General features: G+C 36.8%; 5 protein-coding genes across 6 annotated transcripts; 1 reads left to right on the top strand and 4 right to left on the bottom strand.

The window, feature by feature from the left end:
- The first annotated feature begins 2,672 nt into the window (after positions 1–2,672).
- Positions 2,673–5,457, top strand: LOC106396319 (protein EMSY-LIKE 4-like). The gene is made up of 10 exons (XM_013836674.3): positions 2,673–2,988; positions 3,320–3,531; positions 3,608–3,717; positions 3,802–4,036; positions 4,114–4,335; positions 4,428–4,496; positions 4,573–4,809; positions 4,897–4,965; positions 5,062–5,125; positions 5,219–5,457. The coding sequence occupies exons 1-10, from the start codon at positions 2,961–2,963 to the stop codon at positions 5,236–5,238; spliced, it is 1,266 nt and encodes a 421-aa protein (XP_013692128.1). The 5' UTR covers positions 2,673–2,960; the 3' UTR covers positions 5,239–5,457.
- Positions 5,458–5,563: 106 nt separating this feature from the next.
- Positions 5,564–8,152, bottom strand: LOC106392558 (gelsolin-related protein of 125 kDa). The gene is made up of 3 exons (XM_013833366.3): positions 7,488–8,152; positions 6,956–7,412; positions 5,564–6,559 (listed from the first exon to the last, which is right to left on the bottom strand). Exons 1-3 carry the CDS (start codon positions 7,895–7,897, stop codon positions 5,693–5,695), a joined length of 1,734 nt encoding a protein of 577 aa, XP_013688820.2. The 5' UTR covers positions 7,898–8,152; the 3' UTR covers positions 5,564–5,692.
- A 1,317-nt stretch (positions 8,153–9,469) lies between these two features.
- On the bottom strand, positions 9,470–11,523 carry LOC106390764 (protein N-terminal asparagine amidohydrolase). Its single transcript, XM_013831293.3, has 9 exons — positions 11,325–11,523; positions 11,062–11,229; positions 10,917–10,981; positions 10,737–10,836; positions 10,623–10,661; positions 10,358–10,540; positions 10,041–10,219; positions 9,841–9,960; positions 9,470–9,768 (listed from the first exon to the last, which is right to left on the bottom strand). Exons 1-9 carry the CDS (start codon positions 11,391–11,393, stop codon positions 9,660–9,662), a joined length of 1,032 nt encoding a protein of 343 aa, XP_013686747.1. The 5' UTR covers positions 11,394–11,523; the 3' UTR covers positions 9,470–9,659.
- A 143-nt stretch (positions 11,524–11,666) lies between these two features.
- On the bottom strand, positions 11,667–13,408 carry LOC106396562. 2 transcript variants are annotated; one of them, XM_013836986.3, is made up of 2 exons: positions 13,245–13,408; positions 11,667–13,106 (listed from the first exon to the last, which is right to left on the bottom strand). In XM_013836986.3, exon 2 carries the CDS (start codon positions 13,032–13,034, stop codon positions 11,823–11,825), a length of 1,212 nt encoding a protein of 403 aa, XP_013692440.2. In that variant the 5' UTR covers positions 13,035–13,106; positions 13,245–13,408; the 3' UTR covers positions 11,667–11,822. The 2 variants fall into 2 exon arrangements, with proteins under 2 accessions (XP_013692440.2, XP_013692441.2); XM_013836987.3 differs by having other exon boundaries at positions 13,217–13,402.
- Positions 13,409–13,658: 250 nt separating this feature from the next.
- LOC106396563 lies at positions 13,659–15,191 on the bottom strand. The gene has a single exon (XM_013836989.3). The coding sequence runs from the start codon at positions 14,912–14,914 to the stop codon at positions 14,168–14,170; it is 747 nt and encodes a 248-aa protein (XP_013692443.1). The 5' UTR covers positions 14,915–15,191; the 3' UTR covers positions 13,659–14,167.
- Between the last annotated feature and the right edge of the window lie 9,151 nt (positions 15,192–24,342).

The following is a 24,342-nucleotide window of genomic DNA, read 5'->3' as shown; positions in this document are numbered from 1 at the left end:
TATGTAATATATAGAATAATAATTTTTTTTTGGTTTCTTATCCTGAATCTTGTTAAATTCGAATTTATCATGAGTTTTAAAATTAACTAGATCTCAACCCGCGCAACCGCGCGAGTTTTGGTTTTCATTTATTTTTATATAAATATTTTGTTTTCAATTCTAAATTGGTATATATTATAATATATATGTGTCTATCAATTTTTAAAACATAATAAGTTTACTGTATATTTTTTCATTGAATAGATTATTTCAAACTTTCACATGTATTTGTATCTTCTTCTATATATATATTTTCGGATTATTATTTCATTATTAAAATCGTAACTATATATATAAAGATTAGTAAAATATTGTTTTATTGTCATATTCAAATATATTGTAACATTTCACAAATTTATAAAAAAAATTTTAAATTAAACTTTTCGCTTCATAGATTTATATTATCGGGTAAATAATTAAACATTTAGTTTTTGTTTAATTTTTAAAATAAATTATATAGTTTAAAATTTGTTTTCATTGGTTTAAGGTACTAAAGATTAATCATTGTTAGATAATATGATTTTTGTTATTTAAAATGTTTTTTTAATAATTTTAAAAGTTAACATCGACAAATATTTAAATATTTAGCATATATAGGTATAGTATTACAACATTAAATTATATCTATTTAATTTATACTATCTATAAATCCAATGAATCATCTATTGTTTAAATTCAATTATTGGCAGTCCAATAAAAATTTCTGGTAGGTCCAAAATTTAAATGATAAGATTATATATTAAATGTAACATGACTTTATAGGAATAAGTCCATTAGGTCCATTTTTAAAAAAAATCACAGATGAATCAGTGTTGTAACTTCTGTTTTATATTAATATATAAGATTAACAAAAAAATGGATTGCTCCTTATTTTTTATATATTGGTTAATTAATTCTCCGACTACTAATGTGAAACCTCATGCTTATGTGTGACAATTATATGAACAACATTTATAGAGTGGCTCAACATTAGAAGGCTATGACACCATGTTAAGTTCAAACTTATCATAGATTTTCAACTTAAAACTAATATCAATATATAAGTAAACTGTTTATTATCCTTTATATATTAGTTAATAATTAATTCTTCGTATGTGGAACTTCATTGATTTATAACACATTTACCGGATTTAAAATCTCTATATTGGATATTTCATAAAGGTAGACACAATTTAAACGAAAGGAGTTGACAATTCAAACGTGAGCAATCAGTATATGGTCCATGACTCCATGCCACCACCTTGCGATTATGAAACTGATGAGTCCACTCCGTGTGCAAAGTTTGTCTTTGGAGAGAACAAAGTACATGTATCAGCATTTCTTTCATTTTCGTAAATTAATAACATAATTTATGTTGGTTTAACAAAAGAAACCTATTTGGTTATCATTGCTCCACACATGAATGAAAAATATTTTCTTGAGTCGATCTATTAATTAATAATCGTCGTAAACGCATAACGAAGTACGCATATAAAAAGGAAATTAAACTTAACTTAGTAAAATCACAACTACTCTTGATGATTAAAATATTGAAAAACTTGCCAAATGTTACTACTCCCTCTGTCCTATAAATAATATTTTTTTTGGTTTTAGGAAGGTGTATTCAATCTAAAATTTGAAGTGATTTGATTTTTAATAAGGTATTAGATTTTAAGAAATTGCAGAAAATAAAATGATTTTTGTTAAACCACTCTAGAATATCACCTAAAACCATGAGATTTGAGTTTTAATTTTTTTACCTAAGAAACTCCACCAAAACACTCTAAAATCACTTGAAAACTTTAAAACTCCACAACTTAAAATATTTTCAATAACAGTAGATTTCAGAATACTTTATAAAATGTCAAGTTCGATAACACTGGATTTTAAATGAATTTTTAAAATTTATGTTTCAATAACAGTGAATTTGTCATTTTGACACAAATCAGCTAAAACTCTCAATTGAATATATTTCCCGTCTTGTTCGAAGAAGAAGAATTTTGTGCATTTATATTTTTCTTTAAAAGATAAACTAACTAATCTACCGTAACTTTTACAATAATTAACTTAAATGCTAGTTTTTGAGTAAAGACAACTTTACTTTTCTACAAACGTGAATGGTTAAGAAAGAGAGGTTGGAATATTGGTAAGTGAGAATTGGTCTAACTACAACAATTAAGAAAAATAAAAAATAAAAATATTCAGAGTAAACATTAAACACAAATGATTATAAAAGTGTGTGTTTATTATTTCTTAATCTGTGTAAAAACATCCGAAAAATCTTATATTTGGGAACATGAGGAGTATGTTTTAGTGTTTTACATTTCTTCCAGTAAAACATTTCAGAAATTTCATTAAAGTGAGATTATTATACCTTTTTGGGAGAGGAATGATTGAGATAATATCGAATCTAGGGCTCGTTCTGGGGGTTGGTAGATGCTTTACCTATGATCGATATTTCTTTCAGTCTGCAGTTATGACCCATGCAAATGATTGGGCCTTAACACTAATATTTGCTAATAAATGCTCTTACCATATGATCTCTTCTTATAATGGGCTTGTTTTAAACCTTACAAAGATCAGCTACCAAAAACGACTGTGTTCTGATACCCACGTTATATTTTGATTATAATTATTTATTTTCCGTCTCCACACTCTCCTTCTCTGTTCTTATTAAGGAAAATAAAAAATAATAAAAAAGCTTTCGGCAAATCTGTGATCGAAGCTGAATCACTCCCAGTGGAGCTCGGATTCGTTTTCCAACGAAGGAACCGATCAGAAAGTTCTCTACAAACTCTATCGAAACAACCAAAATCGAGTCTTGCTCTAGTCAAAATTGCAATCAACCCTCGAATTGGTGTGTGTGTGTGTGTGTTTTCTCTCGATTCTTCTTCTCCATCTCCGTAACTACTCTTTGAAGAATTGGGGATCAAAGCTTCGCGATGGACTACGAATCGTTTGATAGCAGCGGTTAGTGTTCCGCAACACACTATTAGATTAAAAAAAAGCACCTTCCTTGTTGATTGTTCTTATCTCGTCTTCTTCTGAAAATTAGGGTTTACGAAAGTTTTGAACTTTCTCCGTTATTCATTCTAAGCTTTGGTGGGTTTTGTGTTGTTTAACGGAAGGTCTTGTGGGTTGTTAAGGAATGTTGCAAATCACTGAAAGCTGAGATTGAATTTGATCTTAAGATGAAAATTTTGAACTTTCTCCTTTCTATAGTGTTATACATTGTAAGCTTTGGTGGGTTTGTGTATCTACTTTGATCTGTAATGATTGTTTGATGGTGAGATGTCTGCAGGAACAGATGATGATCTGCCTCCATCTCATAGGGTTGCAAGAGGAGGGCGTGTGGCTGGCAACGGAAGACCTTCGAGTCTTCTTCCTCCATCTTACCCTAAGATGTATGATGAAGTTGCTGTTGATATGGAAGCTCAGATTCACCAGATTGAGAAGGAAGCATACATATCTATCCTAAGAGCCTTTAAAGCCCAAGCAGATGCTATCACTTGGGTATTTTGATCTATCTCACGTCTACTTCTTCTTTATGTTAGTTTCTGCCTAAGTGAAATAACATATCTTTTTTCAGGAAAAGGAAAGTCTTATAACTGAACTGCGTAAAGAGCTGAGAGTGTCCAATGAGGAACATAGAGAGCTTCTTGGCCGTGTAAACGCAGATGATACCATACGAAGGATAAGGCGAGAAGCTAAAAATCTTTGAGCATTTATAGTTTCTTTCTTTTTTTCTCTTAATAATAACATAAATACTTTTTCCTTTATTAGGGAATGGAGACAATCTGGAGGAATGCAACCAACAATGCGCAATGCTGCTCAAGTGGTTCACGATACCTTGCCAACACCTTCCGTTTCAGCTTCTGTCAAGAAGCAGAAACTAAACCAGCCAATGCCTTCTCAACCATTCGCTTCACACCCTCAAGCTGATCTTACTAACCAGTTTGCATCATCCACAGCTAAACGAGGACCTGTTCCCAATGTCAAGGGAAAAAAGCATAAACCAGTGAGTTATATATATAGTCTTGAGGTTGGTATCTTTTGTTAATTCTTGTAATGATTTTTTTTTTTCTCCTTTCTTAGGGTTTCCCTGGTTCCTCTTCTGCAAAACCTGTCTCATACCATCCCTCAGATCAACCTCAACGAGGACAAGTCATGAACAGAGTACCACCTGGTCCCACCAGTTCAAGTGAACCCACAAATGGAAACGACCCTGAGTCTTTTGTAGGAAGGAAAGTTAGAACGAGGTGGCCAGAAGACAATACGTTTTACGAGGCTGTCATCACCAAGTACAGTCCAGTTGAGGTGTGTGGGCTTCTTAAATTGGCATAAAGTTTCTGATATGTTATAAAATAAGAAGTTTCCTTATATATATTCGTCTAATCTTTAAATTTTAGGGCCGCCATGCTTTGGTTTATGACATTGGAACACCTAACGAGACATGGGAATGGGTCAATCTCTCAGAGGTAATTACTTTCTGATCATTATGAGTGGAAAAACTGTGTGCTATTTGGTAACCAAAGATCTCTAATAATTGTACAGATATCTCCTGGGGATATTGAGTGGATAGGAGAGGATCCTAGGGTTGGTAATCAGTATGGTGTAAACGGACAAGGCCATGGTCTGAATAGAACTACAGGACCAAACAGTGTTCCACAACGGGGAAGCGGTTTGGCAAAGACCAGTATCAAAAAAGATTTCAGAACATCGCAGAATGGAACTGGGAAAAGGAAACATATGGATATACGAATCCGTCAGACCAATGTCCTAATCAGAGATGTTAGTATTACATTCTTGTCAAGTCAAGGCGAGTTTTACAGTGTATGTATGGTTTTGTTTCTCAAACGATGATGTTTTTTGTAACAGGTGGAGAGAGTTCTTGGCTCACACAATCCAGATCCTCAAGAAGTTGAAAGGGCTAAGAGAATGTTGGAGGTTTGATTGCTACAACAACAAAGATGCCTTTCTTATTTTTTACGTTTATATACATAACAAAAGGCTCAAAAGATTTATTATTTACCTTTGATTCAGGAGCAAGAACAAGCGCTTGTTGGTGCCATCGCAAAGCTTGGAGATATATCCGATGGAGAAAACGGCAAGTGTTTAGTTTGATATATAAAGACGAGATGCTTGTAACCTCAAATAAAACTGCTTTGGCTGAAACTCTCCTCTCTGATCTTTGGTGCAGAAGGTGGCTTTCATCGCTAACTTGTGTTTGATAGACAAGCAATTTTGGCAAGACATAGTGCAATGCGGTGCATGAGGAGCCGATGAAGATAGCATTTGTTGAGATTTTTAAGGTCAGAGTCTCAAGTTCTTGATGTTCCTTTTTTGGAGCATATGACTGTAATTTTTGCTGACATTAGAGATAGCTTTACCCAAATGTTGATTTTGTTGGATATATGTTCAAATGGAATGGTTTTAGTATCTTGTCGCCATAGTTTGTGCGAGGACTCTGATAAGAACACAATCTTTATAGTCAATAAAGTGGTGTGCTCTTATCAAGACTCAAATGGTGGAAATGAGCAAAATATAACCAAAAAAAGGAATTAATCTTACTAATGTCTAACAAACCAAAGTACACTTAACCTAATCCATAACTAAGATTGAGAAAGAACAACCCAAAACATAATTCTATTGATATACAATACTTAACGCTACATCATCTCCTGCTTCTTTTCTTTGGCTGTTTATTGTCCTTTCCTGTGCTTCCACTTTCCCTACCTCGTTTCCCTGAGGCGGTTGCAACCGCCTCCACATTTTTCTTCTGCGGTGGTCTTCCAGGAGCTCTTTTCGCCGGAGTAGCAGCATTCTCCACCTCAGCCTTCTTCTTTTTACCCACATTGTTGCTTCTAAGTTCTCTTGGTTTCGGTTTACTCTCCTTCTTACTCTTGTTCTGATCTTTATCTTCCTTTTGCGGAGAGCTCTTCTTTATCCTCTTCAAGAAGTCAGCCACGCTCTTCTTCTTATCTGATGAAACCACCACCTTCTTCTCCGTTTTCGCCTCCTCCGCCTCTTTCTGTTTGCTCTTCCCTTTGCCCGTCTTTGTATTGTTAGCTGTTCTTTTCGAGCTTCTTCCACCAGTCTCGACGTTCTCATTCTCCTCTGATAACATCTCTTCTTTTGTCTCCTCCTTCTGGCTAAAGCTTGACGATGATGGAGAGGCCTTAGCCTTAGCGGAAACAAATCTTCTCCTCTTACAAACGACAAGTGGAGCTGAAGACTTCTGTTCTGATGTCTCAGCAGCTTCTGCTTTGATACTGGTCATACCTGGTGATGCTTTAAACAACCGGGGACTCGATTTCCCGCTCTCTTTCCTCATTTCTTCAGAAACAATGGCTCTTAGTTCATGAGCAGCCATTGATTCCAAAGAAGATGAAGGGAAGAACACAATCACATTAGCGAAGAGAAGCAGAAGATCTCTGTAAAAAGTGAGCTTTGAAGAATCATAAGATCCTTGCGTCAGCTTTCTCTGTATTGTCTCAATGTCCAAATGTTGCTTAACCAACCTCTTGTAATCCGTTGTCTCCTGCGTGAATTAAATACAAGCCCATTAGGCCCAATTAAAAGACACGACCAAGCCATGCTATACCAAGATAATGCCACGTGTCATAGATTGTGTGAGCAAAAAGACAACGACGACACCAAGAAAGAAGTAGGGCTATAGTTAAGTTCATTCTTTCTTTCCCTCTATAAAATAATACGTTCCCATAAACCGTCGTATAAAATTCAAAAAGGGACGTTAAAAACTTAAAATAATAATTCGAAAAGGTCGAGATTCAATATAGAATACGGAATATTTGAGATTTCTAAAATTCATATTTACAGCTTTATTATAGGGATTTAGTCTTACTAAAATTATAAATTTTTGGTAACAGATAAAAGTAATGATGGATTAAATAAAGAAAATAAGATATTTGCATACCTGGCTTCGAACCCGGCGTTCGAACAAAGATCCACGCGGATGGGACCGAATCAAATCAAGAAGACGTATCAACGGCTGTGATTCACTCGCCGCCGATCTGATCTCTCCGTCACTATCTTTCCGTCGTTTCCTTTTCCACTTCCTCCCCGACGTCCCTGACTCGCCCAACTCGCCTGAGTCACTCGCTCCCGATCTTTCCTCCGCAGTGTTAACCGGATCGGGATCTACATCATCACCGCGAGTCCGTCCCGGTTCGTCTTCTCCGACGGTTTTCTCGCCGGCGCCCGTCGAGTTCGACTCGTTCATCGACCTGTTTTCCCGTTCGGACTCCTCCGCCTTATCACCGCCGTCGTTCTCCGATCTCTCTCTTTTCCTCTCTTCTTCTTCTTCCACCAGATCTAGTTTCTCGCCGCCGTCTCTCTCCTCCTCTAGCTTCTTAACCTTCAACTGAAGCGATCTGAAAACAAAAAAAGAAAAACTCAGATCCTTCGTAGAGAATATCGACGGAGATTACAGATTCTCGTTCACGTACAGTATCGAAACGTCGTACTGTTCAACCTCACGACGGAGCTCCGCCACGCGGAGGCTACGCAGCTCTTCCAGCCACGGGATATCGTTCCCTCCCTCCTCCTCCGCCGCATCGTTATCACCGTCGGCGGATTCCTTGAACCGACGCTGGAGATCCCGATACTTCTGCCTGCAATCATCAGCGGAGAGAAAGACGGCGGAGAGAGAGGTCCGGGTTCGAACCTCCGCGGCGACGGAGTCCCAGTCACAAAACCCGTGTCGCTTAACGGCGCATGCCAATAACAGCTCCTCACACGTGCCCCATGCTCGCCCCTCGTGCTGCTTTAGATTAGTGTTGTTGTTATCATCAGTATTGTGATCGTTACTGCAAATATCGTTCATGCTATACGATGCTGCTGCTTCTTCCTTCGTCATGGTTCCATGATATTTGGTTTTTTAGAGACTCATCTCTCTCCCGTTAACGAAAAACGCTCGCAGTTTTAGGGATTTTTATTCTTTTCTTTCTTTCTCTTATTATTATTATTTTATCAATACTTTGTATTGTGTTGCTTTCTTGTCTTCCTCGCTCGCTTATTGTTTCGTGCTCTCTTCTCTCATCTCATTTATAAATACACTGTGTATGTGTTTCGTTTTTGGTATAAAATATATGGTATGGACATGTGTGGTAGGCATTTTATTCTTCAAATCAATCTAAAACATCGTTTTGAATTTTTATTCCTGTATTACAAGATCGAACTCCAATCAATAGTTCGTTATGTGTATTTTTTTTTAAATCCCGGATAAATTAAATTATTTTAAAATTGTGTAATTTGAAAAGTGACCCTAGTTTAAAACCGCAGCTTTTTATCCTTTGACCCTTTCTCTTTATCGACCATTAGGGCAAACGATTTGTTTTAAGTTGAAAATTATAAAATTTGAAACCCATTAGCGAGCCCGGCCCGGTGTTAACCTTCGTTCAACATTTTCCGGAAAGAGGGTATGAAAAGAATTTACAAGAGTACCCCTATTTAGTTACTATAAATGGAATCTCGTTTTCCGATCGTGTTGTTGGTGAAAGTTAGGTTGGACTACGTTTACGTACATCTGGGGGTGGTTGTCTCCTATGATCATGTTAATATTAATTTGTACCCAAAACTAGTTATGTCCCATTCTCTTTTTCCTTTTGATGATTTGGAAGTATCCGGCGGACTGAGACTCAATCGACCAATCTCCTGAAGGTTTTTCTACCAGCGCTAGATATACACATTTATTCGTAATCTAAATTAGATATATATGTTTTTGACCACATAAACGGGTAAATCTGAATTTCGTAGATTTTGTATTAAACATATATGTCTCTAACCACACAAACGAATAAATTTGAGTTTAATAAATTTTGTATCCAGAGTGCTTAGCACATTTCTAATTCCGTTGTGTCACTTAACCACACTTGTATGAGTTACTTTCTTCGGTTCCATTTATCTTTTACTTTTAAAATAAAACATTACTTTTATGCTTGATTCACTTTGCCAGTTTGCATATATACTTCCTTTTCTACTTAACTTTTCTATAATTTTAGTTATTTCTAATTGGATTATGATTTCAATACAAACTAAATATATTATTTCTATATTTTATGCATCATCTTCTTTTATTTACTATAATTTATACTTAATTGAGTTATTTTAAATATTTTTCAACATTAATAAAAATAACTATATTTATTTTAAGTATATCCAAGAAGATGGATATACTAATCTTATAATTCATATTTAACACTATTTTATATTTATTTTATTAATATATAACATAAAATCGATGAAATATATAGATATTTACAAAAACTGTCCCCTATAAGTTATAAAAATTATGTATATTCAAATGAAAACCGAGAAATACACTAGATTTTTTTTTCCTTGAAAATGATATTTTTATCTTTTTCACTGAAAGAAATACATTGGATTTATTTTTATAGAACCAAGAAATCCGAACCAAAATTGGATCGAATCATTTTAAAAATCTTTCTTGCAAATAATATTCGGGTCGGGTGGAAGGTTTCGATCTGCAGTGGAATGACTTGAATCTATGGGCCTCAACATATAGGCCTACTAGGCCGGATCAAGCCCACGTTTTAACACAACATTAGTTTGTTAGGTCCCAATTGCAACCTTATTTTTTACATTCTTATGTTCAAGAATCAAAACACGGAGTTCCAGCTTCCATTGGCAGTCCTTTCAAACACACGTGGTTGTCTCTTTGGGAAGGTTTTGCTCCATTCTGGATATTTTAGTAAATACTTCCAAATCCTGAAACACACACAAAAGAGAATACGAATCATCATGTTCCATTCTGAGTTATAGATAATGATCAAATCTAACCTTCTCTCGTTGTCTATGAAATCTGGACCTTCAGCAGAAGGTGAGGTGGAACAGTTAACAAGAATCTCTTCATCAGGAAGCTGATTAAGTTCCCAAACGTATTCAACCAGCCGCATTGTCCTGTAATTACAAAAACACAACTCATATGTACATAATGGAGTGAAAATGAGGTAGAAGAAGCGTTTTTGTTTTGTTTATACCAGGAGCATGGTTCGATGATGAATCTATCATTTTTTGTGTCATATGTGTCAAGTAACTTTCCCCTCCAGCTAGGATCATCGAATGATGCCGACACTCTGATTCTACGAACAAGCTCATCCGGACATCTAGAAGATCTGTTGAAACTGGCTGGGACAATATCACCGGTGGAGGTATTCACCTGATTGATAAGGTTACAAAGAAACATGGTAACGCCAATTACTAACTCAGAGAAAAGACATTATATTCACTATAAAACTAACATCCTAAGACAACCAAAAGGGATAAATGGTGGAAGTAGCAGAGAAAGTAGACTAACCAGGCATCCATTAAAAATGGGGCACGCGTTCCCTTGAGCATCCAGCTTGGTATTGTTGCCAAGAATAAATAATGTTTTAATGTGAAAGTTTTCTCTTCTCTTCTGTAGAGTTTCTACTAATTTGCAACACAAAGGAAATGAGTAACCCTCTGGTTTGGCATAGTCACCACCACCATTAGCATTCTGCATACAAACAGTCAATACATTCAGTTTAATACCATTCTACAGCTGAATATTAACTACACTGAGAGATATAGAAACACACTTTTAAATCCACATCTTCATATCCACCAACCATATGTACCTGCGTACGAACAAATTCAAAAAGAACTCAAAGTAATATAATGGATGATAAACACAAGCTCAATAGAGATAATACATCTATCTCGGCGTCACTGTCATCCTCCATAACCAATGACAACATCTGGCTTATCCCCAAGTCCACAACTTTTGGTGAATCCATGTGCGCAATAGAAGTGCTGCAGTTTCAGATTCATCACAAACTTTAAAACTCAAAGGTAAACTACACATTAGAACATATAGAGAATCAGTCCCTTACACTCCAGATTTTCTGTTACGGATAACAAGTCCTACACAAGTTGTTGCTTCGTCCATGCCAACAAACTTCTCATCAATAAAACAGAATCATTAGAGTGGATTTGAAAAAAAAAACATAACTTTCGAATGTCATAAAGCATACATACATCAACAAGAGCTGGATTCACAACAGCATATTCTCTTTGGAATATGTAAACATATCTGTCTTTTCTTGAGCAGCTCTCTGTAACTCTCTGTTCCTCGAGATTCTTGAATGATTCAGAAGCTGAGATTATGACAGGATGTGTCATTACATCGAGAAGCAAGCTGCTTCCCTGTTCCATCAATGTTGGTCAAACCATAAAAGTCAAATAATCACAAAAAGAAGTAATCTTTTTAGTGAATGGAGATTGGAGACGGAGAAAGCTACCTGCGATGAAGAAGAGAGAGAAGATGAGCTGTTTTCATCTGGAAATAGCACTCCGTCGACGTAGATCATGATCGCCGGAGGTAGAGAGAAAGAGAGCTTCAACGGCGGCGATGACAAAAAGAGATCGCCGATGACTTTAGTGCGTTGACGAGTAAACGTTTTAACGAACTAAAGTAGAAACATGCGTGCCGTTTTTAGTTTCTACCGTAAAACATCATGACGTCTTTAGTACGAGGCTCCTTTGGATTTTAAACTAATTGCGAATCTAGACAAAATGTTGTGTTTTCTGATAAATACACCCCCACAACTTTAAGAAACACATTAATTACTCTAAAATTGACCTTTTAGAAATATGATTAGATTATTTAACCCAAAGGAACAAAAAACTGACATCCAAAAGTTTCATAGGCTTCAAGAATGTACATACACATTCAGCCATGTTCAGAATGGAAACAAGACATGGTCACATGAGCTTTGTAATATAATTAAAAGAGTTTTTCAGCCTAGCCTCCTTCTAGACCTGGTGCGAGGTCCATTGTTTACATCTTCAGTTCTCCTCCTAGACGATGACGAATCTGAAGTAGCCACTTCTCTAGAACCAAAACCAAACCCGGCAACAGCAAAATCTCTAGGCGAAGATGATGAACCTGCAGCACTACCACTTTGGTTCCTACGAATAGAAGCACGTACTGCAGGAGAAGGAGAAGGACTAATCTCAGCAATACGAGAAGACCTACGACGGTTAGTCCTCAAACTAGGCGTTGTTGTATCAACAAAACTATCAACATCAAAAGCAGCAGCAGCAGCAGCAGCATCATCAGACGTTGGCGGCGGCATCTCCGAGCTATCTACCACAAGACCCGGGAAAGAAGACAACAACCTCAAACGATTACGCACCGCACGATTGTTCCCTCCTCCTCCGGTGGTTACTATGTTGGTCAAACCAAACTCATGCCCTTCAGCTAAAGCTTGTAACCCTCCAATAGAATCAATAGTCCTTCTAATATGCTCCAGCGTCTCAGGACCCGGGATAAACGGGTTGCCCCGGTTTATAATCTTTTGACGGATGCTTTCAACTCTTTTAGCATTAGGCCTTGGAGGTAAGCGGATACCACACTCCTCACGCTTGGCTTTACTACTACCATCATTATCATCTTCTCCATTACCGTATATAGGAATCACCTCGGTGTCAGTCACTTCCCCGTCGCAGACAGGACATTCTTTGATGTTAAGGTAAATGAATGGCAGCTGGTAGAAGCATCCCCAGCAGAACAAGTGACCGCAGCAAGTTAAGATCGGATCTTCGGCTTTCTCTAAGCATATGTTGCAGTCAAAGTAGCCGCCGGGGACAGAGGTTGTTCTCTCCATGTTCAAGGCCTTTGCTATCAGATAAGTCTTGTCGTCGTTCTCGACAAGTCTCTCTCTAGAACGCTCGTGTATGACACCTGCCGTTGAGTCTCTAGGAGGTATTAAAGCAGGTGCTGGCGATGGTGTTGCTGCTGCTGTTGTGACTGTTGCTGCACGTTCCCTGATTCGTGAAACTATGGCTTCGAGCTGTCTTAGACGGTCTTCGATCCGCTCGTGAGCGGTTTCTAGCTCGGTTAGCCATGGAGAGATCTCTGTGATTAAACCGGGTGGAGAGTCTGGTTCTTGGTTCAGATCAAGATCAAGATCCATTATCTCTCCTTGAACACTAGTCGATGATGACATGAGAGAGCACAAAAAAATAATATAGATCGATCCTTTTTTTGCACAGATCAACAATCAAGCAGACACATGCATCTGTAACAGAACAAAACACGGTCGAAAGAATCAAACTTTGAGCTAAATCAACGATATGAATTTCATGAAACAGATCATTGGGAGAGCGATCGAAGAAAACAGAGTATTACATGAAGTTTGATTGAAGAAAGAGAGGACCTTTGAGAGAGAGGTAGATCAAACCAAGCGGAAGATGAGGATGAGGATGAGTTCGAGGGCGGTGACCATGATCGGTGGTGGCGAGAGAGAAACCGATAAATAAAATAGAGAGGAAGAAGTAGGTCTGGACAACATTTAAACCGAAAACTAATTGTCTTAAAGGATATTATTGTCTTAACATATATATATATTTTTTATCTTTAACCTCTTTTAAGGTTTGCGGTTAGTCAAAACGTTACATTTATTATTAATTTATTGGTCAGGTAATAATAGTTTAAGGTTATGCTTCATTATTTTATTAAATATTTTTTTTAAATTATTAAAACATGGTTTTAAGAGTATTTATTAGTTTGATGCCAGAAAAAAACACATTATAAAGTAATATTTATTATTTAAGATTAGATGCACTAGATTAACAAATAATTTTGTAATGCAAATATAAATTAAAAATCGACCCCTTATGTGGTATCACAATTTCAGTAGTTTCGTAAAAATTTTATATTATCTTTGACTAATTCAACTAAATTTCTCTTTAGTAAAATCATCATTTTCCATATCTTTGATCAATAACATCAAGTCAGTAATTTCCAAATTTTGTTTCTTTATTTTTATCAAGTAAAATAATGTTGTAAGATATAAATGTAAGAATATATCTTCAGAATCTGTAAATGGTTGGACCAATATAAATGCAACCAGCTTTAAAAAAAAAGCAAGGAAAATTATATTGCGACTTAAACAACATACACACAACTTTACAAAAAACACACACCCACAAATAAACAAGAACCAAACAAGAAAGAGATATGTCTTCTATCTATTGGTTTTTATTCTGAAAATAAACTTTATCAAAGAAAGAAACAATCACACAATTTCATATATATTATTTATAAAATTATATATATTATCCTTCAATTCCTTGTTGATCACCAATAGTATCTCCGCTTTGGTTGATCCCAAAGATCAAGCGCAGCCTCGTTCGCATCATTCATAATACGTGCCTCTAGCTGCATAGCTGCCATCTCGTCCTGAGCCTTCATCAACGACTTTATCCTAGAAGCTGGAGAAGTACTAGCTTCTCCTTCTTCCTCCTCATTTGATTCTTGATCTTCGTATGCCGCACATGAATATACATGTGTTCCATAGTCACATTCTCTGCAGTAATACACCCATAGATCTTCCAAAACGGTCTCTTCGCAAACGCTGCAAATGAAGGCCGTGTCTTCACGACCTTTACACGATGTGCAATAAAGAAGAATGAGTGGATGTTCATGATCTTCGCGCTCTACGGTTTCAGGGAGAGACGCACATCCCACATGGAGATTGTACTTGCAGTTAGAGCAATGGTAAGTGAATCCAGAACCGTACTGGTCACATGCGTTGCAAGTGTAGACGGATTCGTCATCTGGTGGGGAATAAAGCAAGTTCAAAGGGTGGTCCTGGTGAGACTTGTGACTGGTCTCACCAGGAAGGTCGAAACATGACTTGTGCAATAAGTAATCGCAATCGGACTTTGTGCACTTGAAAGCTTGCCCGGTCAGCTCGAGCTCGCATCCTGAGCAAACTGTCTCACCGTCTTCTTTGGCTTTAAAGACACGCAATGGATGGCTGTGACTCTGGTGCCTCACGGATTGACGATTAACCGCTTTGGCCTTTGGTTTTCTTGAAGCCATATAGAATGTTGAGTCTGGTTTTAGTTGTTTGGTGGGACAAGGATGTGGAGGTATATATATCAAAAGAGCATAATGTGAAGAATGCTATGCATTGGTTTGATCGATTATTAATTAGCCAAAGTCGCTGTATCATGCGGTTTCGCTAATTAATTAAGAATGTTTCATTGTGTATTATTGAAGATCGTTGACATCTGAACTTATTTGGGAAGACCGTTGACTTTTGAACTTATTTGGGGTTCAAAGTTAGAGACTTAAGAGACAAAAGTAGTATCCTTATGCGCGGTTTGGTTTTAATCTAAGATAAAGATAGCTTGTAGAGAAGGAAATTATAATTAACATCTGGTTCTAATTAGCAACTTGGTATATCTTATACATATGTAGAGAGAATGGGGTTTATCTTGGTCAATCTCTCTTAGTCAATGCTAATTATCTTCCGCAACTTCGCTTAAGTTTAGCATAGTCAAATTTTGACGTACGAATATCTATACAAACATTGGATACACATAAAACAGAACGTATTTTTGTGTTAATCGCATTTAGACGATAAGATCAGGGCAAAAAAACGTCATACTAACATAATGGAGGAAAATTAACTAAATACTAGATTTTGACCCGCGCTTCCGAAGCGCGAGTTTTTCTTAGATTATAAATAGAATTTAATGTGAATTAGTATTTTGGGATGGTACATTATTATGTTAACGTATGTATTATATCGAAACATAAAATTTGTTTAAAATTATATAATTTAAAATTAGTTTATTTGAGATTTTGTATGTACATTCTAATGTAGATTTCTCTTAAGTTTGGAAATTTGATCTGGATTCAAAAAACTCAACCGAAACCAACTCAAAAATATATGTTTGGTTCGGGTCCAAATACATGGCAAAGCACCTATTGTATGTTTTCTTTTGATATGCGGGTCTCGGTTTGGGTCCGGATCCTACTGAGACCCGATCGGATACCCAAAGAATGCAAAATATTTTGTTTATATTAGGTATATCTGGGTATTTCAGATATATTTTTGATATTATATATATTCTTTTAACTTTCAGGTTTAGGTTTTGGATTATAGTTTTGAGTTTCAGGTAAAATTATAAAATATATTTCAGATATTTAGATATGTTTTTGGTGCTTTGGTTCATCGGGTCAGATTTCAGGTAAAATTATTTATCCGGCCTTTTGAATATTTTTGACTATTTTTTTTTTGTGGGGGGGGGGGGGGAGGTGTAGGGTGCTTTTTGGTTTTCTGGCACTTTGGTTTTTTTTCAGGGTCTAAATATTGGAACTGTTTCAGCCCGATACATACCAGAAAATTAAAGGTAGTTTACACGTATTTAAGTTATAGATCCAAACCTACCTAGACACAAAAAACCAATTTGTACCTAACCCAAAGATCCAAATGTTCAATCATACTCTCTCTCGGTATATTTTGTGTGCATTTTATAAAAGTTAACATTTGTTGAATTGGTAGGATTAGTATTTTAGCAGATTTTTAGTCAACTTAATAGTATAAATTTGTAGGAGTTCTAACATTTTTTAAACTATCTTAAATAATAATTTTTTTTATCAATATATTTATAAAACAATATTTAAACATAATATATATAATTTTATTTTAACGATGATTTGTTAATTTCTTTTATCAAATTTGTTTTTGTAAATATTTTGATATATGTTTGACAGTTTCAAATCACCTTAAATTAAATGCTACTTTATTAGGTTTAAAAGTTTAGATTTTTTTGACATGTAACTGGCATATATTAATAATAATAATATACAAATAAACATGGGTGACAGGTCATCGTGAATATTGAAAGTGAAGCTTTATCAATGATTAAAATGTTCATATCAAAATCAATATATTGTTGTCAATTTTTTAAACAAAAAAAAATTCTATCAAGGTAACAAATTATTCATTGTATTCAATGTATCACATATCAATATGGCAATTAACAATAATGTCACACAGTTAGAAAAAATAAAGGTAGGACCATAAAATATTAATGAAAAAATGCAACTAACTTTTTTTAAATAGAATTTTTGGAAATGATTCATTTTTAATAGTATAGATATTGTTTGTCCAAATCAAAGTAAGATCAAAATATTATTAGTTAATGAAAGGGTTCAAATAACTTTTTTAAGTAGGTTTATTAAAATTCTTTCCCTCTTAATAGTATTGATATCAACGTTATCACTTTGGATGGTTGGATCAGTTTCACTTAAAATCAAGAGCGTTCACTATCATACAGGATGCCAAACATTTAAGATCTTATCGTGCATAAAGACATTCGTCAAACATGAAGGAAAAAACAAAAATATTCCAATTTGTCATGTAATTACAAAACCTTTTACAAAACAGTCTTTTCATTAGTTTTTCTACTAAAATTGTATTTACTTGATAAACGTCAACACAACTTATCATATTTTTGTGGAGGCACGGTAGCCTAATAGTTAAGGTTTAAAGGCTTCTACACTCAGGTCTGAGACCCCAGACTATGTAATTTCTTGCAAATTACAGAAAATTCAAGTTTCAAGTCCCGGAGAGAGCGATTTATTAATGAAAACTACAGAAGAAAAGTTTACAAGAAATCTTCAACATGGTGCAAGTAAATCTGGTCAGGAATAGATCTCCGTAGGACGGCTCAGATGATGCAGTTAGGCGTAGACCTTCATAAAGCAAGTAGTATTGTTTGTTGTCGAATCGTCTATGTAATCTTTCTCATAAATGTAATGTCATAATAAATCAGCGTTATAAAAAAAAAACTTATCATATTTTGTAATTTTTATTCATTAAAATCTGCCGAATCTGTATGTTTACATTAATTAAATTTGTATATGACTAAAAGGAAATAAAATTTTAACAGCAAAAAGGACATTATAATCGATTTGAAGGCACAATATATATGCTTTAATTGGATTTTGTTTTCTATTCTAATTAAGTGTCCTTTTTTATTCATAATAATAATAAAATATTGAGATTTTCTTGTGAAAATTGGTAAAGATTTATCTTGCATGACCTTTCTTTAATATATATAAAGCATTTAGCACAATAATCTATCAACCAAATAACGCGAAGCACTTCAAAAAAAAGATATAAAACCATTTTGTATAAAGTAGTAAGGTCGGATGATGGCAAGCTTTGTGCTCATCATTCTAATCATAGCGACAATAGTAACCGGAAATGAGTTCTCCAATATTGACGATGCTGAAGTAGATCGACCTTTGAAAAAAACTAAACAAAAAGTCCATTAAGGTTGATTATACTTGTGAATTTACACAAAATTATACATAATTTTTTTCTATCTTTGCTAATCGTTAATCGCTAGTTGCGTACATTATGAATGTAAAGTCTGTGTGTTATTGATGTACAACTACGAATATATATACAAGAGAGAAGTTCCTAATGCTAAGGGGAACAATCTTGGATAATCTTTGTGTGCAGAGTCCGGATGGAGATATTATAGACTGCGTTCATATGAAAAACCATCCCATTTATGATCATCCTTTATTCAAAAACCACACCATTCAGGTTAGAAAATCACTTCTTTTTTTACCGTGATTATTATTACAATTACTTTTATAACATAAAATCTAAAATTTGGTTCGTGGCTTTTTTAAAACTAAAAGCATCATTCGCTAATTTTTGTGACAAATCTATAAATCTAAATTATCTTTCCAAAAAGTAGCATTGGACATAAACTTAGATCTATTAATACTAGTCTAAATGGTTAAACTAAATGTTTTGGTTATCATAACTTATGATTAACTTGTTATTATTGTTCTAACATTGTTGTGTTGAAGATGAGACCAAGTTCTTTCCCAAAAGAACGGAACAATGAATCTTTAACCACTCAAAACAAATCTAATATGGTGACTCAACTTTGGAAAACCATTGGAAGATGTCCAAAAAACAGTATCCCAATCATAAGAACGAGAAGAGAAGATATCTTACAAGCAAATTAAAATCAATCAGAACATATGGAAAAAAGGAACCTAACAGCTTCCCTCAACCAAAACCAGACAATAAACCTAGAACCAACAACCTCACTCATTGATTCAGTACATATATCTCACTTTCAAAGTTATCATAACTTGTGTTGGACCCAATTTTGGTCCATGTTCCGAATGGGCCGAAGAAAGTGTGGGCCACGCGACCCAGAGCAAAGAGGCCCATGTCGAACATACGAGTTCGAGGCGGAACATTCTTCCCGATATGATTTAAATGGTTTAAAGACTAAACCGACGATAGACAAACAAGTCAAAGAAAGGTAACAACACTCCACGAGAAAAGGTCTCGACGTCCCTCAAAATAAGGAAGCAGGTCCCGTATTTGAGGAGCACGTGCAGCAACAAACCAAGGGGGACAGAGGCAAGATCTTCCTATAAAGGGCAGAGACGTAGCTCTCGTAAAAGGGGTCCTACTTGAGAGAGCGAGAGCTCCCATAAGAAAATAAGAAAACCAAACGAGAGGACGTAGCTCTTCGAAGTCATCATATCTGGAGCTGAACAAAAGCTCGACCTCTCCTGAAGAGCCAAACAAGACAATAATAGCGAACCTTGATCGTGCTAATGGCACGAGCTTGTGTTCATACGATGCCATCTGCACAAAGCCGACGTATCACCCGCTCAAGACCGACGAACCGGCAAACCCGATATCTTGCTCGAGACCGATAAAACCGACATCTCACTCGAGATGATGATAATCGAACTACGTTTAGACTTGATCCCTTGACGGGTACGTAGGCAGCTCGATCCCGAGTTCAGTCACGATCCTTCTTGATCTCGATATCTCTATGATATTCGACCTACGAATATAGTCCATTTTTGACGACTCAGACATGATTATATCGTTGTGTTCTGAGGATATCGTTTCCCACGTTATTTCTTCCCCAGATTGAACTCCCGATCACTATCAAATACTTAGTGTAGATTTTAGGATCTATATTTTGGCGCCGACTGTGGGGAAGAGAAACGGAAAACATCCTTGCTAGGAACCCGATCTAAGGCTTGAAGCACGAAAATGGATCCAACTTATATGGTGTCCAGTACCGCAACAAGGTACCGCACCAAACGAGCCATCACACCACTGTGGCATTGATCTCGCTAGATCATAAATTAGAAATGAAATATGACGTTCAATTCCGACCTCAGCCAAATCGAATCTCCATTACTAATAAAAAAAGTAATTCACCTCGTCGAGTTTCATGGATAACACCCTCAAATCATAGCAGACCGATGATGAATTCTGATCGCCCGACCTCCCGAGTTCAGCGAGCCCGAGATCGATCTGTGAAACGAATATCAACACTATATGGTCTTAGAACAAACGAAGAAAAGAAAACGAATTTTCCACGCGCCAAGCAACGACTTCCTCGATCAATAAATGATCAGAAGTGAGGACGAATCTTGAAGATCGAATTACAATATCTAGAGCGCACCTGGACTGTGCACAAGAACTAAGTACATCCTATTCTCAAGATTCGAGATCGAAGAGGCGCCAAGAAATCAGACTCCTCCAATTCCCAACGAAGAAGAGCGCGAACTCTGAAAAGACCGCTCAACAAGACACCACATTGGAGGATAGAAATAACTATAAACAGATAAATTATTATCATAACAAGGATCTCCCATCTTGAAGAAGACAAAAAAGCTAATCGAAAACAAAAGATTGGAGACATACATACCTTCCCCATAACGATGGTGTAACGACCCAGTCCCATGAAATATGTCGTCATCACGATAAAGGAGGGATGAGCCACCGTTATTGTACCATCTTCTTCTTCAATCTCTCCCACGCTCGTGCACTTTACCATCGAAAGAGACGTGATGCAATCACCACTAAGAACCGTGTATCGCGACCTCTGACGTCATCGACCACCACAGCTCGAGGCCTGGAGTTGTTTTAGCCAACCAGAGACCTTTGCTGTCCTTATACGATCGACGCTAGTCATCGTCGATTAGACCCGAGCAAGTGTCATCACGATCTAATTCTTTCGTGTCTCCTAAGCTTTGTTCTCCCAATATCAATTGATTGCTTAGCACCAGCCATCAATCGGAAATTCACATATTGAACTAAGTGTCATATTCCATATTTTATTGTTCAAAAAGTAATAATTATTAAATCTGATCTTGGAAACTATTTCCTCATACTATTCACAGTTTCTAAATATTATTATTAGTGTCTTTGGTCAATGAGACCATATCCAGTAAGCGGATTCTTTGCAAGAAATTAATAGGGCACCTAGTGGTGACTCTCACATTAACCCGTACATGCACCTTAGTCGGTAAAGAAGTCAATATGTATGACGGGTGTCACAGATGATTCAACTTTCTCATAAAAGGAATTTGTGAGCTAAAGAGATGAAGACCATCAACGTTTCTCACCATGGATTTATGAAAAAATACAGACTCGTATTTAATCGAACGAAAGACCTCTTGCAGAGTGAAAAGAACGACTACGGAGCCTTCCATTTCCATCACTGTGTTGTGGAAACGATTAAACAATTCTTCCATCATTTGGGTCATAGAACATGACGAAGAGATAATTCCTATGCTTCATGAGAGAGAGTTGCAAAGACGACAAAAAATCTTACCACCGCTTGATGGGTCAAATGCATAATGCATTCCATCAGACTGAGACCGCTCACAAGCTCACCAATACCCGAGATCCGAACCATTAGAAACCCCCGAGTTTTCCAGCTCCCGATCTGTCCGATTCGAAGTCGAAGAAATGTAGAGGTCGACACCTCAACCTGAGATGGCTCATTAGAGTTTGAACCTCACAGCTCTAAAAGAGGTACAAACAAGGTGCCGAGAACACAAGAACCTGCCAGTTAACACCCATAGAAACTCGGTGTGAACCACAACCTCAAAAGCCTCCCATGAATTCTAGAAATCCCGAGAATGGATTCCTAGTGGCCTTAAACTCGTTTCGCACTCAGGCCACCGACCTGCTTGGTAACAGAACATAACAGAGGGAAATATACCTCACGACTTCGCCAGCTTAAACAACAAAGGGGAGACCCGAGAAAATTCAATAATGCAGGAGCATTCCAAAATCACATAGAAAGAGGCCAAAAAATTACCACTTCTTTGCCGAAAACATCAAATACTTACGAGGTCAATAACTAACCGAATCAGAAAACGACCACGCACCTCGCGCCATCTTAAACTGACAATCAAAACGTCAGAGATCCAAACCGAACGTCGAGATCGAACCATACCAACTATGGTATGACGACTTAGACCCCAAAGAAGAACGAGCTCGAAGAACGCTCAGAGTCTGAGTCGAATCCTCGAGAAGCCTATTTTCCACCAAAAAAAAAAAAAACCCACCTGAAAAACAGCATGAAGTCGTATGACCACAACCTGTCTGGGGGGCAAGGACACTACCCAACGAAAAGTGGCGTCACCTAGCAATGAAGAGGTGCGACCAACCAAATAAGCGAACCGACTCGATTTATGGGGAATCGAAGTTATGTTACTCGATCAAATCAATTAAAGCTTACCAGGGAAGGGCCGGAAACATCATCGAAACCCGATAACTTATTTCCGGCGCTGACCACGAAATGACACTCTAAGCACATGAAACTGTCAAGCTCGATATGCCACACGGCGACGCTCTAACCATACTCCTCAAAGTCAGGGGACACGATCTCTCCCGAGTAATGATCAACATTGGAAATTCTATTGGCGTTATCTTTTACGACGCATTCAAAGGACGAGTTTCACCAAAATCCTTCTAAGACAAGAATTTATGCCGCTAATTGTCTTCAACGAAGTAAACGATCTAGCCGCACAGCAAGGTGAAGTCATCAAACAATAAATGATCATAAAGGAGCAAGAATCTCAAGGATATCAAACACGATACCTTGAGCTCCCTTTGGACATTGATAAGCATTAATTACAAACAACTTCCACGACCTCGATTTGTGTATTTGGAAATCGAAGAGACACCGAGATCGCTATCCCGACCTGGAATGATTAATTATAGATCAAACCATGACCGCGATAAGCATGATCCACAACGACGAACACGATCGAGCCACCAAGAATCTCCAGGTGCTCCCAACATTTCCATCTAACGATTCGTAGATTTCTAGACCGTAGAATCATCTCGACTGCACCACGATCAAAATCAAACCACCACAGCCTAAGTCTCAATAGACTGAGCAAAGACTGGATCAGCTAGCTTGAACGCGAAAGCCTACCAATTCGCGCTCCAATCAATTCGACCGACCAAAGGCAACGCAAAATCCCTCGAGCTATCGAGCTCCCGAAACCCTAATGACGCATATATGAACTGTATGAAACACATATCCACTATCATTGAGAAAATACAGATCTTGCATCCGAGTTAAAAATAAGAAAAACTCGACCTCTAACGAGCTCGTGAAACACGAAGGATCGACAAGTCGCCGTCCTCCAATAATGGCATCGAGTTCGATCTCTGATGCAGAAGCTCGAGGAGCCGAAACTGGATCTTGCTCCACGAAAACAATGAGCCATATGTCCAAGGAACCTTAGCAGCGCAGTGGCCGAGTTCGACTCTTCAATAATATCGACCAACACAACTCCCAAAGAGCTGAAGTCAAGGAGCCAGTGAAACTTTAAACTCTCAGATCGATAGTGAGCTTTTGAACAAGCTCTTATCGTGCCTCCAAAGATATATTGAACATGATATCAAGCAGATCGAAACAAAAATACCAGAGAGGCGCGAAGAAAGCTCAAGCCTTGCAGTCTACACTCCTTAAGTGACAAATCCATCCACTTCATTATGAAAAGAGCCATTGAACGCTTGACTTCAAACGATCTCGAAAGCTTGACTTGAAACGATCTCGAACTACTTAAGGGGCCAGTATATCCCTTTCCGTAGAAGAAGGAAATAGATTTTATCTATAACGAATCGTGGAAAATCACGAACAAAATCCAAAGCATCACTAAAAGGCTCCGACCACGAAAGCATTTCCTGTTAAGGAACACGATAAATCTGGAGAAGCCACGCAGAAATATTCTAAGATCACATGTTGTCTAAACGACATTTCCAAGCAAAGCTGCCAGAGGCAGTAAGCACGACATAGTCCACGACGGTGTACTATGAGTTGTGCACATATCAAGTTAATAATTCACAGCCACATCAACTTCTCATCAACTACACAAGGAAAAACCGATCAAACATCCAACACCATTTCTTCTCCGCTAGATCGTAGTCATTAAAACCAGAACACGCCCATGTCGGTAAACAATTATCTTTAATCTATTTACACATAAATAGATTGCATCAGAGAATAGATTCTCGCATTACTTTTACAAGCTATATATTATCAAATTCAAATCACAAGTTTCATAAATAAACTTATAACCGCAAAATGTTTTATACATTATTCTCACGCTACCAGTAGCTCGAACTACTATTGAGATTCACTTTT

This window comes from Brassica napus, chromosome C4, assembly GCF_020379485.1.
Source record: "Brassica napus cultivar Da-Ae chromosome C4, Da-Ae, whole genome shotgun sequence".
NCBI lineage: Eukaryota > Viridiplantae > Streptophyta > Magnoliopsida > Brassicales > Brassicaceae > Brassica > Brassica napus.
The sequence above is the reverse complement of the archived record's forward strand: the minus strand, read 5'-3'. Positions and strand labels throughout refer to the sequence as shown.